The 14,109-nt window shown below is 39.5% G+C and overlaps 1 protein-coding gene across 4 annotated transcripts in view; it reads right to left on the bottom strand.

The window, feature by feature from the left end:
• Nucleotides 1-5,802: 5,802 nt before the first annotated feature.
• LOC109966880 (low-density lipoprotein receptor-like) overlaps nucleotides 5,803-14,109 on the bottom strand; it is a 25,059-nt gene continuing 16,752 nt past the window's right edge. For all 4 annotated transcript variants that reach the window (XM_020612093.1, XM_020612094.1, XM_020612096.1 and 1 more), the window contains 7 exons: nucleotides 13,337-13,552; nucleotides 10,264-10,382; nucleotides 9,864-10,003; nucleotides 9,035-9,176; nucleotides 8,666-8,860; nucleotides 7,860-8,020; nucleotides 5,803-6,702 (listed from right to left, as the gene is read on the bottom strand). In XM_020612093.1, coding sequence (XP_020467749.1) covers nucleotides 6,667-6,702; nucleotides 7,860-8,020; nucleotides 8,666-8,860; nucleotides 9,035-9,176; nucleotides 9,864-10,003; nucleotides 10,264-10,382; nucleotides 13,337-13,552 — 1,009 coding nt within the window. In that variant the 3' untranslated portion in view covers nucleotides 5,803-6,666. The remainder of the gene's footprint in view (nucleotides 6,703-7,859; nucleotides 8,021-8,665; nucleotides 8,861-9,034; nucleotides 9,177-9,863; nucleotides 10,004-10,263; nucleotides 10,383-13,336; nucleotides 13,553-14,109) is intronic.

Here is a 14,109-nt window from a genome sequence, read left to right as displayed (position 1 = left end):
CACACACACACACACACACACACACACACACACACACACACACACCTAGTGTAGATCACCTTCCAGCAAGGAGGTGTGAGCTCCTGCTCACACCAAATGACCAATAGGATTACAATGCATGAATTGTTGTACCTTTGTTTAGGGCGGAGCAGCCCAAGAAAATAAAATGTATTGTAAGACCTTAATTCGAGGTCAGTGGATGGAACTCCTGCGGGAGCGCTGTCTCTCTGATCCCAGCACTGTAAGGCCTACCTGTGATCAAACATGCAGTAAACTTTCCGCTGATTTTAAACAGTCCTCTCCTGTCGTCACTTCTCGTGCTTCCAACAAAAGAATTGGGTTAATTTCTAACAAAGAGGTTAGATTCTAACAACATTCAGCTTTGCTGCTGGCTGGTGTTTGAGGAGAGGGTGGATGAAGTGAAGGACTATTTGAATGGTGAGAGGGAGCTGATGGCTGAGATTGAGGTGAAGTATGGCAGTGAGCACTTCAAAGACATGATGTTTGGGATGGCGCGGAAGACTCTGTGGAACATTGTGAAGAATCTGTACTCCTCAACCTTGGCAGAGGCTTTCACTGTGCTCTCTAACCTTTTGGTGCTCTTCTTCATCTTAGCAATGACTCTCAACACAGTGGAGGAACTTCAGATGTATAAAATCAATGGCAAAATGCACATGGAATGGATGGAGATTATCACCATTGTGGTTTTCACCTTTGAATATTTAATTCACCTTATCACCACTGCGAACATCAAACTCTTTTTGAAGAGGGGACTCAACTTTGTGGACATGGTGGTAGTTATACCTTATTTCACCCAGATCCTCTTCAAAGCCTTTACTGACACTGAGGATGTGAACGTGTAGGAGGTCCTCATGACCATGGCTTCAGTCAGCAAGATCAGTCATATTCTCAAAGTGGTCAAACTCCTGCGGATCTAAGCTGGTTCATCACTCTACTGGGATGAGAGCATTTGGGTTAACTCTGCGCCAGTGTTACCAGCAGGTCTCATGCATTTTCCTCTTTATCCTCATGAAAATTTTCACTTTCTCTGCTCTCCTGCATTCAGTCGAGAGGGAAATGGAGGACTCTCCCATCACCAGTATCCCATATGCCTGGTGGTGGGCTGCAGTGAGTACCAGTAGTGGAATAACTCTGTATACACCTGCTAAAGATGTGACATAGAAACCAGTACTACCTCTAAGGAAACAATTCTATCTTGACCTATTGTTACAATCTTTAAATCACTTCAAATAGAATTGCATTACTAAAAGAAGACTAAAATACAATTTTCATTGACTAAAACTAGACTAAATGTCATCAGTTGTCGTCAACTAAAACTAGACTAGACTAAAAAGAGTATGAATGTGACTAAAACTGATAAAAAACTAAAATGACAGCTTCACACAAAAACTAGACTAAAACTAAAATTAAAACAGGCTGCCAAAAACAACTCTACTCAAAAGCACCTCCAGATTATCCTTCCACTTGAAACATACTATTTATGCTGTTTACTGGCTTTGCATTACATAAAAACTTTGTCAGTATATAAAATAATGCTTTAAAGAGTACTCCATCACTATGACAAAATAAAGACTATAACCCAAAGCAAGGAAATGTAACCACTGCTCTAAAACAGGTATCTATCTTTTCCTCTGTCTAATTTGCTCTAATAGGAAGTCCTGCTGGGGCTTTAACCCCTGGGGAGGAAATTCTCTCTCTAGAGCTCAGAATTGGCCATAGCACCAAAAGCACAACTGGTTCCTTTGACACTTGTAGCTGCATAAGACTCCTTTACCTGCTGCTATGGTCACCAGCTGGCAGCAGAGAGAGGATGTTCCCTTTTGCAGTGGTGGAAAGTACCTAAGTATATTTACTCAAGTACTGTACTTAAGTACAATTTTGCAGCATCTGTACTTTTACATGAGTATTTTCATTCTCTGCTACTTCATATTTCAACTTCACTACATTTTAGAGGCAAATATTGTACTTGCAGAATGCAAGACTTTTACTTATAACACCGTTGATTGGCTACTTTTACTTAAGGGATCTGAGTATTTCTTACACCATTATCTGTGGTGTGCACTCACTGTCTCTCTCTCAGTAATCCGGGTTCCGATTTGAGTGCCAGCATGGCTGTACAGAGCATTTTGTCACCACAGAACCAACGTGGCTTCCTCACAACAACAACAACAAAATTTCAGTATTTTTTTATCAACCGATAACAAATGTTCTTTTCACTTAGCAGAGGTTTTGTTGGAGACTGACAGGACTTAAAATTTAACTCTACTCTCATTCTTTAAGAATCCTATAATACTATAGAATACTATATCATAAAAGATGATACGATATGATATTTAGAGTGGTGTGAGATGTGGGAACATATTGCAAAACAATGGTTTTGTGTTGATGCCCTCTATTAACTAATAAATGTGACTGAACCTCCACTGATCCTTAACCACAGACAACATCCAAGAAAAGCAACAGCATGCAGCTTGAGCTACTGGGCGGTAATCATATTTTGCTGATGGTTATCACATTAGGCCCCTCATATTTGTCTCCATACCCTTTGCCCTATTGCCGGTTTGCTGTGCCTATTTTGTAATGCACACTCACATTACATGCACTCTTAAGCTGAATCTAAACTTATTTTTAACTTGAACTCAAAACTTTGACTTGAATTGTACAAAACAAGTTCATGTAAAGAAGTAGAAACATGTTGCTAAACCGTATGTGGGAAGTGCTTCACACATGATTTGACACATGATCTGACTTCAAATAAACACAAGAGAAGGAAACGTATTATGGATTGTTAAAGTAAACTGATGACACATGATTTGCATTTTAATGACTTGTGAACATTGCTGGTGGGTGTTGCACAAGAGTCTGCTCTTTACACTTGTTGCAACACATCTTTGGAAGTGTGAAGACTCAAAATCATATTGTTTTGTACATGACGATATTTAGACATGAACACCAGACATCGAATTATCTGCATGTTTTAATAAATTCATAGAAGACAACTGAGCTCCTTGTTCCTTTTTCTTTCCTTTTTTATTCTATATTGACAATATGACGTCAATGCAAACAGGATCTGGGTAGAAAGAAGCAAGAGGATGTGACTTCTGAAGGCAGTCCACTAAAGCCTATTTCAACATTTTAATCAAAGAGAAGAAATGTTTGAAGGTACTAATTATGTTAAGCCCTTATTTGCCTGTTCTATTCAAGTAGCTGGTTATTGTGCTGTTAAAAAGGGTGAGTGTCAGGATTAGAGCCCCTAGTTTGTAATGCACACTCACATTACATGCACTCTAAGTTGAATCTAAACTGAATTTCTGAAATTGAACTCCAAACTTTGACTTGAACTGTACAAAACAAGTTCATATAAAGAAGTAGAAACATATTGCTAAACTGAATGTGTGAAGTGCTTCACACATGATTTGACACATGATCTGACTTCAAATAAGCACAAGAGAAGGAAACGTATTGCGTATTGTTAAAGTAAACTGATGACATGATTTGCATTTTAATGACTTGTGAACATTGCTGGTGGGTGTTGCACAAGAGTCTGCTCTTTACACTTGTTGCAACACATCTTTGGAAGTGTGAAGACTCAAAATCATATTGTTCTGTACATGAAGATATTTAGACATAAACACCAGACATCATTCACTGACTGACAGCTATGTTTTCATCATCATATGACAGAAACATCTTGGTTGTGGCTCATAAATACATTTGAACAATCCAAAGTCATGTGTAAGATCAATTTCATTCACTGACTTCAACAAGAACTTGTTGAACCATCACAAACTTGTTGACAACCATCAGCAGCATTTACCCTCCTAGAACCTCTCAGCAATGGTTTTGTGTCGATGCCCTCTACTATTAACTAAATAACAAAACATGAAGAATGATGGTACAGGACAATGTGACTGTGAACCTCCATTGATCCTTGACTGACAACATCCAAGAAAAGCAACAGCATGCAGCTCCATCGACTCCTGTGTTTTTGACTCGGCTTGTTCCTCTGACTATTCTGTTCTGCCTTGCCCTCTTGCTTCAGACTGTCACTGTGTATAATTATCGGACTTCCCTTTGGACTACGTATTTGGATTCCTCTGCTGTATGTGTTTGCTGGCTCTGATCTCGGACTGTTTATACCGACCTGTGATTTTTGTGTTTCACCGTGTCTTGTATGGTTTTGTTTAGCGTTAGTTCTCTTATTAAAGAGACGGTTTTGTTTTACATTTCCTTGTCTGGCCTTTTAATTGAGTTCACCCTCAACATTTTTGGCAGCATAACGCGCCGATTCCTGACATGTGGTGTGTGCGTGTGTGTTTGTCTTTATATACTTGTGCGAACCAACCCCTGATGGAACACCTTTCTTGTGTGGACATTTCATTGGTGACTTTCACCAATGCGGTTTTTGTACTATGATGGACTCTAAATCCTGACTGAAAATCCTCAAACAAATCATTCTTGTGCAAGTGGTCACATAACTGCTTTGCAACAGCTTTTTCAAGGATTTTGGAAATAAATGGGCGATTGGATATTGGTCTATAATTAGCTAGGACACCTGGGTCAAAGGTAGGCTTTTTGAGTAGCGGTTTAATTACTGCAAGTTTAAAAGCCTGTGGAACATAACCTGTTAATAGAGAGAGGTTAATCAGATCTAGTATGGATGTGTTGATTAGGGGAAAGACGTCTTTGAGCAGCCTGGTCGGGATGGGGTCCAGGAGACATGTTGATGATTTAGATGAAGCAATTGTTGAGGTCAACTCAGAGAGATCTATAGGGGAGAAGTAGTCCAAGTATAAATTAGGTCTTACAGATGCTTCTAAAGCCATTGTAGTAGATGGCACAAAAGACTTCAGTGCCATAAAATGGAGGGAAAAAAAGACTGAGGCCATAACAAAACCGTTTTGCCCTCTAACTACTAAAAAAACAAAAAGACAAATCTTTTGTTCACGTTATGGCCTCAGGTTAGTTTACCACTAACAGCAGCGGCATCAAAACGGTGAATTTAATGTCAGAGAAGTCCCAGGACTCTAGGTCAACCATGAAATTTTGCAGAGATCCAGGGTATGTGCAGAATGAATGTCTGACTTTGGTGATCCCGACTTTCTTCTAACATGCTGTTCTTATTCTCTTTGACAGCAAAAATGTCAGACAGTATCATGATTGTTTTTTTTGTGTGTTTTTTTAACATCACAACCTTTCTGGAAATTTAATTTAATGGCGACTAAAGCTACAATATGCAGCTCTTTTGTTGCAGAAATAAGCTCCAGAACTTGTCTTAATGTGGAGAGGTGCTGTCGAAGCCTCCTGTGACCCAGACTCAGTGAATTGCACAGGCAGCAGTGCAGAGACATTAGCTTCTTAAAGGTTTTGAGTGGGATTGACCTCTCTAATCAGAGATTTTCAATTATTTCTGCTTGATCAGTAAGTTTTGTTGTCTTCTCATTTCCTGTAAATTTCACAACGTCAAATATCTTAAGAGCTGGGCAGAGCAGAGTTGGAGTTTCATGCTAGTGCTACCTTAAATTACATAGTGTGGTTTTAATCAAAGACAATCTCGTATGATGCTAAATTTTAGTAATGACAAACTGAAAAAGATCCAGATTGTTTGTGCTGAGGCACATGACACCACATTTACTGTACATGATAACACACTGAAATAACATTCAGTTTGTTAACCACTGTTTAAAAGATAATACACACAGTGTATCTATAACAGGCTGCTTTATAGGAGAACAATGTGCAGTTACAACTGATTATGAACACATAGTGAAAAACATTAGATTCATTTAGAACATAACTTTATTCATGATGCAAACAGAGTACACTACAATGATAGCAATGCTATCCAAAAATAAATAAAACCCTTCCTTAAAAATAAATACCAACCACAGAACTGTTTCACCACATCAGAAACATCTTTTACTTGGTACCAGTAGATTTTTATCAGCTCAGCTGTACCATACACATTTTTTGAGACTGTCACAGTAATTGCTTAAAAAGATGTGAATTCAAACAGTTAGTCAACTGAACATTCACTCCAACAATAACCACACACTCTGCACAAGAGCAAAACCAAATCTCCAGGAGACATGTACTCAAAGTACCATTGAACAAGTTAGGCTTTATTTCTTTGTTAGAAATGTTGCTCTCTCACAGTGAGATGAGAGGATTAATACTACTCATGTCCGTGTGGTAAATAAGAAGCCAGTGCAACGATCTGGTTAGACTAGCTTAGCATAAAAACTGGAAACGGAGCTCGAGAGGAGCTGGTAGGTGGATTTTCCTGCATTTGGACAGAGCCAGGCTAGCTGTTTACCCCCCACTTCTAGTTTTTAGGCTAACATCTTCTGGGTGTTAACTTCATATTTACTACACAGATATGAGAGTGGTATTAAGCTTCTCATTTAATGAAAGAATTACTCCTTCAAAACTGAAGGGACTACAGTAACTTTTTAGAAGTCTTTCTCTCTGATCTCAGACTTTTTTTTAAAATCACTGACTCAGTTCATGAATGATTTACCCTTCACAGGAAGTCGGGGCACGGCTGTGTGATCAACCAGGTTGTGTGCCGCCTCATCCCATCATCCTGTGTGGATTTGAGGCATCATCAGGTGAAGCCAAGCAGCTGACTGTGACACACCATCTTCATTCCCTGTCCAAGTCCAGCTTAGGTAGAGTTTCCTGGTGGTGGAGAAACCACATCTTAGCTGACACACTGCACAGCATTAAGCCTTTACTCAGAACAGAGTTGGTCAAGGTGTTAATACGGGAAGCTACTGGAGCACTCTTTAAGATAAATTAACACATTTCCATCTATGGAAACTAAATAATAGAGTCAGACTGTTACTTGATTTTTAACACCGAGGTATGAATTTATATTTGTGATTTTTAAATCTAATTTTATTATTTGTTAATACAAAAATGTTTTAAAAATATGGATCTTTTAAATTTGGTTTTATAGAGCTTTGACAGAGATATTTACCGAGTGGGACATTTTACAACTGAAAACTCATCAGAAAGGTTTTAATCAGGTTTAAATTTATAAAAATTCAGCTTATATAACTTTTTGAAACTGGAACTATTTCTGTCACAAATTACCATCAGGTCTCTGCAATTTTTCAATTTAGCAGTACTAACAATGTAAATGAGCACAGCCGCAGTAGCGTTAAGACCAGAACATGACCTATGTTAAGTATGCTTACACAGACGCTTTGAGCTACACAAGCTCAATTTCATGCGCCGTTATGTTCATGAATGTGTCCCCTGAAAAATCTTAATGTGACACAAGTGAGTTGTAATTTCTAGCTTTGCCACTAGAGGCACTGTATCATGAAACAACAAGAGATAGAGGCCCCTTCTATTGGGATTAATAGGCTAGTAGGTCATCATATTTATTAGGTATCATCCTGAAATACTCAGTATTTTTCCTCATCAGAACGCACCGGATTCACTAGAGACACAAATTCTCAATCCCTTTTACGTGATCAATTCAAATGCCGCACATAAATAGCCATAAATAGATGTAGACATGCTCTAAATCAACTTGCAAACATTATGTCCTTCCTTCAGTTGTGTTCTGAAAGCCAGTAACGTCTCACATAACAGCTGCCAAGCGAAAGCCTAAAGATACATATTAAATGAGACCAAACGCACACCTTCCAGCTGTGCTGCGTTTCTTCTTTTCCCCTGGTACAAAACTCTACTATGACTCCTTAGTAAATAAGAATTCAGTGCCAAAAAAAGCCACAAAACCTTTAGTAAATATTCCCTTGAGTCAAGTCTGGACAAGTGTATATGGAGCTCCTAAATCAATGTCTGATTCTGCAACCTTCTCTTGCCTTGACAAGACATGCATTTGCATGTATGGGTGGCCCCTGGATAATGAGCGGATCTTGGGATTCCTTGAGGGAGGTGTTCTGCACAGTGAGACACCTGGACAGTCTGAGTTGCTTTCTCCACCACCAGAAAGCCATTCCCAGCAGCAGCATGCTAAGAAACACTGGAAAAACACAGTCATGAATGAGGTTACTTCTACTGACCTGCCAGAGGGCATGTTAAAAAGTAGATATTTATTTTCTGTATGTGATCTGACCCTTAGTTCATCTAAGCTGACAAACAAACAAGTAGCTGCTTTTATTTCATTTAGCAAACCGTTAAAGTTGTCAACTTAAAACACATTCCTATATATTGTTTCTTTCAAGCCCTCAGTCTGTATAAACATCTAACTGAATCTCCAGGTAGAATCAGTTGCTCAGCAGCTCTTGGCCCATGGGAACACACAGTGACAACTGCTGAATTTTGCATGTTCATGACTCAGCGTGGCCAAGGCAACATTTGTGTACAATGACAAATGCATATCTTCTTAAGTTACATCATGTTGGGAAGCAGCTGGGAAACCATAACTAATGGAAATATCAGGGACAAAATTACATCTATATTTGTCTTTCATAGTCAGTATTTGATTATGAGCCAGTAATAAATAATTACCAAAATGTGTCCATTTGATCACGCTATTTTAGCTAGTGTTGATCTGCCCTGTGTTGACAAATTGTGTTCCATAGTCTATACTAGCAAGATAAAGAAATTAGGTTTTCAGCACTGTGAGGACTTGCTATGAGATTAAACGTGGGAATCAGATTCTTACCGATAAGAAAGAGGATTCCAGCAAATGTATGGTTGGACAAAGTTGATGTAGGAATATTCCGAGAGATGGCAGGGATTTTATCTGATTTCTTTTGTCCTGTTTCAGGCAAAACGCAGCTGAACTTCGGACTCTCAGCCTGCGGGTTGACACACTTATGCTGGCACTCTGTCCCGGTACGTTCACATACAGATGGCCCTAGGAATCAGCAGTATGTAATGTAGAGCCAGGTGAGAGGAATCTGTGACTGTGAGGTGGCCCTGTTTATTTACGGCACCTTTAATGGTATGTGCACTTAAAAATAAAACTTCAATCTGCAAAATTATACTAACGTCAGAGGTATATGTATAGATCACTTCTGATTGGTCATACCGTTTGGTTGAAGAGCAGGCTGAATGATGACCACACCGCCCGGTGAGGTGACGTTTGTCAGCAGTACTTGAAGTTGGCTGCCATTGTGCTTATTTGCTCTGCAGATGGAGCTCGTGACGCCTTCACTCCAATATACAAAACCCTGAAGCAGAGGGGACACATTCAGCAGAACTGCTATAACAGGCTGTCTGCTGAATCAATTTCCTTCCTTAAAGGATCTGTAAAGCTGATTTTGTTTTTTCAAAATATTGTAATTACATTTTTTTTAGATTCTATATTTTACCATCACCAAGTGTCAATCAGTGAAATGGCACGAAACCAAGCGGCATCATATATCCAGAAACTTTTGGGAAAACAAAAAGCAAAGAATAATTTATTGGGCCAAAATTGACAGAAATCTGGTACAGTAGCTTTTAGACACGAATCAGTTACTGAGTCCACAGGGAGTTAAAAAAAAAAAACAAATCTGATCCTGAAATTTCATGTGAACTGAAAATCAAGTTGTTTATATGTGATAAGAAAAAAACCTGACATCATTCACCAATCAGCCATCGCATTATAACCACTGACAGATGAATAAACACTGATAATCTCTACAGTGGCACCTGTCAGTGTGTGGGGTATATCAGGCAGTAAGTGAGCATTCAGTCCTTGAAGTTGTTGTGTTAGAAGCAGGAAAAACAGGCAACTATTAAGATCTGAGTAACTTTAAGGGCCAAACTGTTTTTTTTTTCCAGCTCATGGGTGGCCACACCCTGTCCTAGTACACACTGGTTGAAAGTCAGAGGTACACCAATCTCCCTACCGTCTTGGGGCTGTAATGCTTTACCTCAAACACAGCCAGTCCAAAGGGCTGGTCCAGGTAGCCATTAGACTCTACCACTGTTTTACGGTCTCGGCCTTCTAAATTGACTCTGGAGATGCTTCTCATTCCTTGGTCAACCCAGTACAGCAGTTTACGAGACACATCTAGGAAAAAAAAAAAAAAACACCATTCATGGACACAATAAAAAACAATGAGGGACTTCTACTTAAATACACTTAACTGAGCTTTGTGATGGCATTTCTGAATTACAGAACTAGAAACAGTAGATATAATTTCTCTTTTAAAAGCGAAGCCGCTCTATTCCCTCTTCAATTTAGATTCACTATGAACATGAAATACAGATTTTAAAACCTATCAGCTACACAGAAATTTCAAACCTCCTGTATCATATACCAGAACATACCCAGGGTGAGGGAAACAGGCTCACGTACTAAGGAAGTGACCAGAGGCATCCTGTCCCGGCCGTCCAAACTGGCCCGCTCAATTTTTGGGAAGCTGCCACACTGAGCCCAAAAGAGCAACCTGAGAAAGCAGAAGCAGCTGAGTTTTACAATAATAAATGAAAGAACAACAGTCAGGAAAGGTATCAAAGAATTATTCAGATTATCTTTAAAGACAAAACAGACAGAATGAGCTAAAATGCTAACTGACAAGGCCATGTGGTTGGACCTAATTATGCTCTCTTTAGTGTGCAGTTGCCATCTGTTAATGTATGTATTGTCACGTACTACAGTACATTGCCTCTCCCAGGGTAAAATGGCCTTATACTTGTATAGCGCTTTCTATGCAATGAAGCACACTCAAAGCGCTTTTACACTATTCTTCATTCACTCAATTGTGCACATAAACATTCTCACACACACACTGATGGCACAACCACCAAGAGCGACTTGGCGTTCAGTGTCTTGCCCAAGGACACTTCGGGATTTGAACCGCCAACACTCTGGTTAGGAGACGACCCACAGCCACCCCGCATGATTTAAAACAAACAGTCTTGTGTCCAACCACCTACAGTGCCTTGCGAAAGTATTCGGCCCCCTTGAACTTTGCGACCTTTTGCCACATTTCAGGCTTCAAACATAAAGATATAAAACTGTAATTTTTTGTGAAGAATCAACAACAAGTGGGACACAATCATGAAGTGGAACGAAATTTATTGGATATGTCAAACTTTTTTAACAAATAAAAAAACTGAAAAATTGGGCGTGCAAAATTATTCAACCCCCTTAAGTTAATACGTTGTAGCGCCACCTTTTGCTGCGATTACAGCTGTAAGTCACTTGGGGTATGTCTCTATCAGTTTTGCACATCGAGAGACTGAAATTTTTGCCCATGCCTCCTTGCAAAACAGCTCGAGCTCAGTGAGGTTGGATGGAGAGCGTTTGTGAACAGCAGTTGTCAGTTCTTTCCACAGATTCTCGATTGGATTCAGGTCTGGACTTTGACTTGGCCATTCTAACACCTGGATATGTTTAGTTGTGAACCATTCCATTGTAGATTTTGCTTTATGTTTTGGATCATTGTCTTGTTGGAAGACAAATCTCCGTCCCAGTCTCAGGTCTTTTGCAGACTCCATCAGGTTTCCTTCCAGAATGGTCCTGTATTTGGCTCCATCCATCTTCCCATCAATTTTAACCATCTTCCCGGTCCCTGCTGAAGAAAAGCAGGCCCAAAACATGATGCTGCCACCACCATGTTTGACAGTGGGGATGGTGTGTTCAGGGTGATGAGCTGTGTTGCTTTTACGCCAAACATAACGTTTTGCATTGTTGCCAAAAAGTTCGATTTTGGTTTCATCTGACCAGAGCACCTTCTTCCACATGTTTGGTGTGTCTCCCAGGTGGCTTGTGGCAAACTTTAAACGACACTTTTTATGGATATCTTTAAGAAATGGCTTTCTTCTTGCCACTCTTCCATAAAGGCCAGATTTGTGCAGTATACGACTGATTGTTGTCCTATGGACAGAGTCTCCCACCTCAGCTGTAGATCTCTGCAGTTCATCCAGAGTGATCATGGGCCTCTTGGCTGCATCTCTGATCAGTCTTCTCCTTGTATGAGCTGAAAGTTTAGAGGGACGGCCAGGTCTTGGTAGATTTGCAGTGGTCTGATACTCCTTCCATTTCAATATTATCGCTTGCACAGTGCTCCTTGGGATGTTTAAAGCTTGGGAAATCTTTTTGTATCCAAATCCGGCTTTAAACTTCTCCACAACAGTATCTCGGACCTGCCTGGTGTGTTCCTTGTTCTTCATGATGCTCTCTGCGCTTTAAACAGACCTCTGAGACTATCACAGTGCAGGTGCATTTATACGGAGACTTGATTACACACAGGTGGATTCTATTTATCATCATTAGTCATTTAGGTCAACATTGGATCATTCAGAGATCCTCACTGAACTTCTGGAGAGAGTTTGCTGCACTGAAAGTAAAGGGGCTGAATAATTTTGCACGCCCAATTTTTCAGTTTTTTTATTTGTTAAAAAAGTTTGAAATATCCAATAAATTTCGTTCTACTTCATGATTGTGTCCCACTTGTTGTTGATTCTTCACAAAAAATTACAGTTTTATATCTTTATGTTTGAAGCCTGAAATGTGGCAAAAGGTCGCAAAGTTCAAGGGGGCCGAATACTTTCGCAAGGCACTGTATAAAGTAAACAAACATTACCTGTAATTTCTTGACCATGATGCAAATAGGGGTGTAAGAAAATATTGATACACTTGAGTATCACGATATTACACTTGCTCAAGGGGGATTTGTGTTTCTCTCTTTATTAATAATTTCAAGACCTTGCTATGTAAAGTGCCCTGATTTTTGTCATGATTTGGTGCTATACAAATAAAAGTGAACTGAATATGTCAAGTGTTGACACAACACTCTTTACGTGCACAATGTCCATCATATAAATCATGCTACAACTTGTAAATGCTAATATTAACCATTACTTTGATCAGGATGCTAGCTTTAACCTAGATCCCGGAGAGAGATAACATTAACAAACTTGACCCCTCACTCCATTTCGTGTTTTTTAACAACCACCTAATTTTAAACATAGTTAGATACTTGTCAAAAAACACACTGCCGTGAGTATCGTGATGTCACACTTTGAAATACTGTATTAATTCTCAAAAACACAGCATCAAATTTTAATGAATAGTTCACATGCTAAGTAGTGCTATGTTGTTGGATGTTACAAGGACTGTGACAAATGCAGATCGCTGTTCCAATTGCATAAGAAAAGACAATTTTTTTTATAGGAGATTTTATGCAGTATCAAAATATATTGCAATATATCAAATCATAATCCCTGTATTGTGATACTACTGTATTGCCAGATTCTTGCCAATACAAAGCCCTAGAAACATAATTATCATCAGCTGAAGCTTTTTATTGATCCTGCTGTCGTGCAAACCTGAATCTCCTTGACAATGCTGTTAACTATGAATTAAAATGAAATGTAAATGCTGTGGCCCTCTTACCCTTGGAGAGGTTCCACAGCCACAGCAGAGGGTTTGTCCAGCCCTGTGATGAGTTGCCGATGTGCTGAACCATCCAGCAGGCCAACATTAACAGAATCGCTCTCTATACTGGTCCAGAGGAGGATCTGGTGGATCCAGTCCACAGTCAGGCCAGAGACAGACCCAGGAACGTTCAACACCAATACAGCTTCCTGTGGTTTTTCATCCATGGAGACCCTGAGAATCATATGGGATAGACACAACAAAACAGTTAAAGTCTAGCTAATCCACCCAAAGCCTATGACCACAATAGCAACATGACTCTAGGCACTGCAGGACATTTTGTTCAGTCATTCATAGACCCCAGATGATTAATCCTACTGAGTCTGATGATGCTGTGACCTTTCCTCTAGCACCATCAACAGGCTGACATTTATAACCATTAATGAAATATCTCAAAAGCTACTGGAAAGAGTTCTGTGAAATCTGATACACACATTCATGTCCTGTTCAAAATAAACTATGGCCTGTGGTGATCCCTTAGCTTTTCATACAGTGCTATAAAAACATTAAGAGATCACCAGATTCAGTAGCATTCATCCTCTGATTGGATTATGATTGTCTGTAGAGAATTTAAAGGCAATCCATCAAACTCAAATCAAAAAGTTTCCGGGTTGCAAGTGAGAGCAGACGTCTTTACTGCTCCTCTTGTCTGTTCTACACTTTCAAGTCTTTGAACAAACTCTACAACTATTAAAATGCCTCAAAGAGGGAAAATAGCTAACAAATCAGAA

The sequence above is a fragment of the Monopterus albus genome, unplaced genomic scaffold (genome assembly GCF_001952655.1).
Source record: "Monopterus albus unplaced genomic scaffold, M_albus_1.0 scaffold120.1, whole genome shotgun sequence".
NCBI classification, from domain to species: domain Eukaryota; kingdom Metazoa; phylum Chordata; class Actinopteri; order Synbranchiformes; family Synbranchidae; genus Monopterus; species Monopterus albus.
The sequence above is the reverse complement of the archived record's forward strand: the minus strand, read 5'-3'. Positions and strand labels throughout refer to the sequence as shown.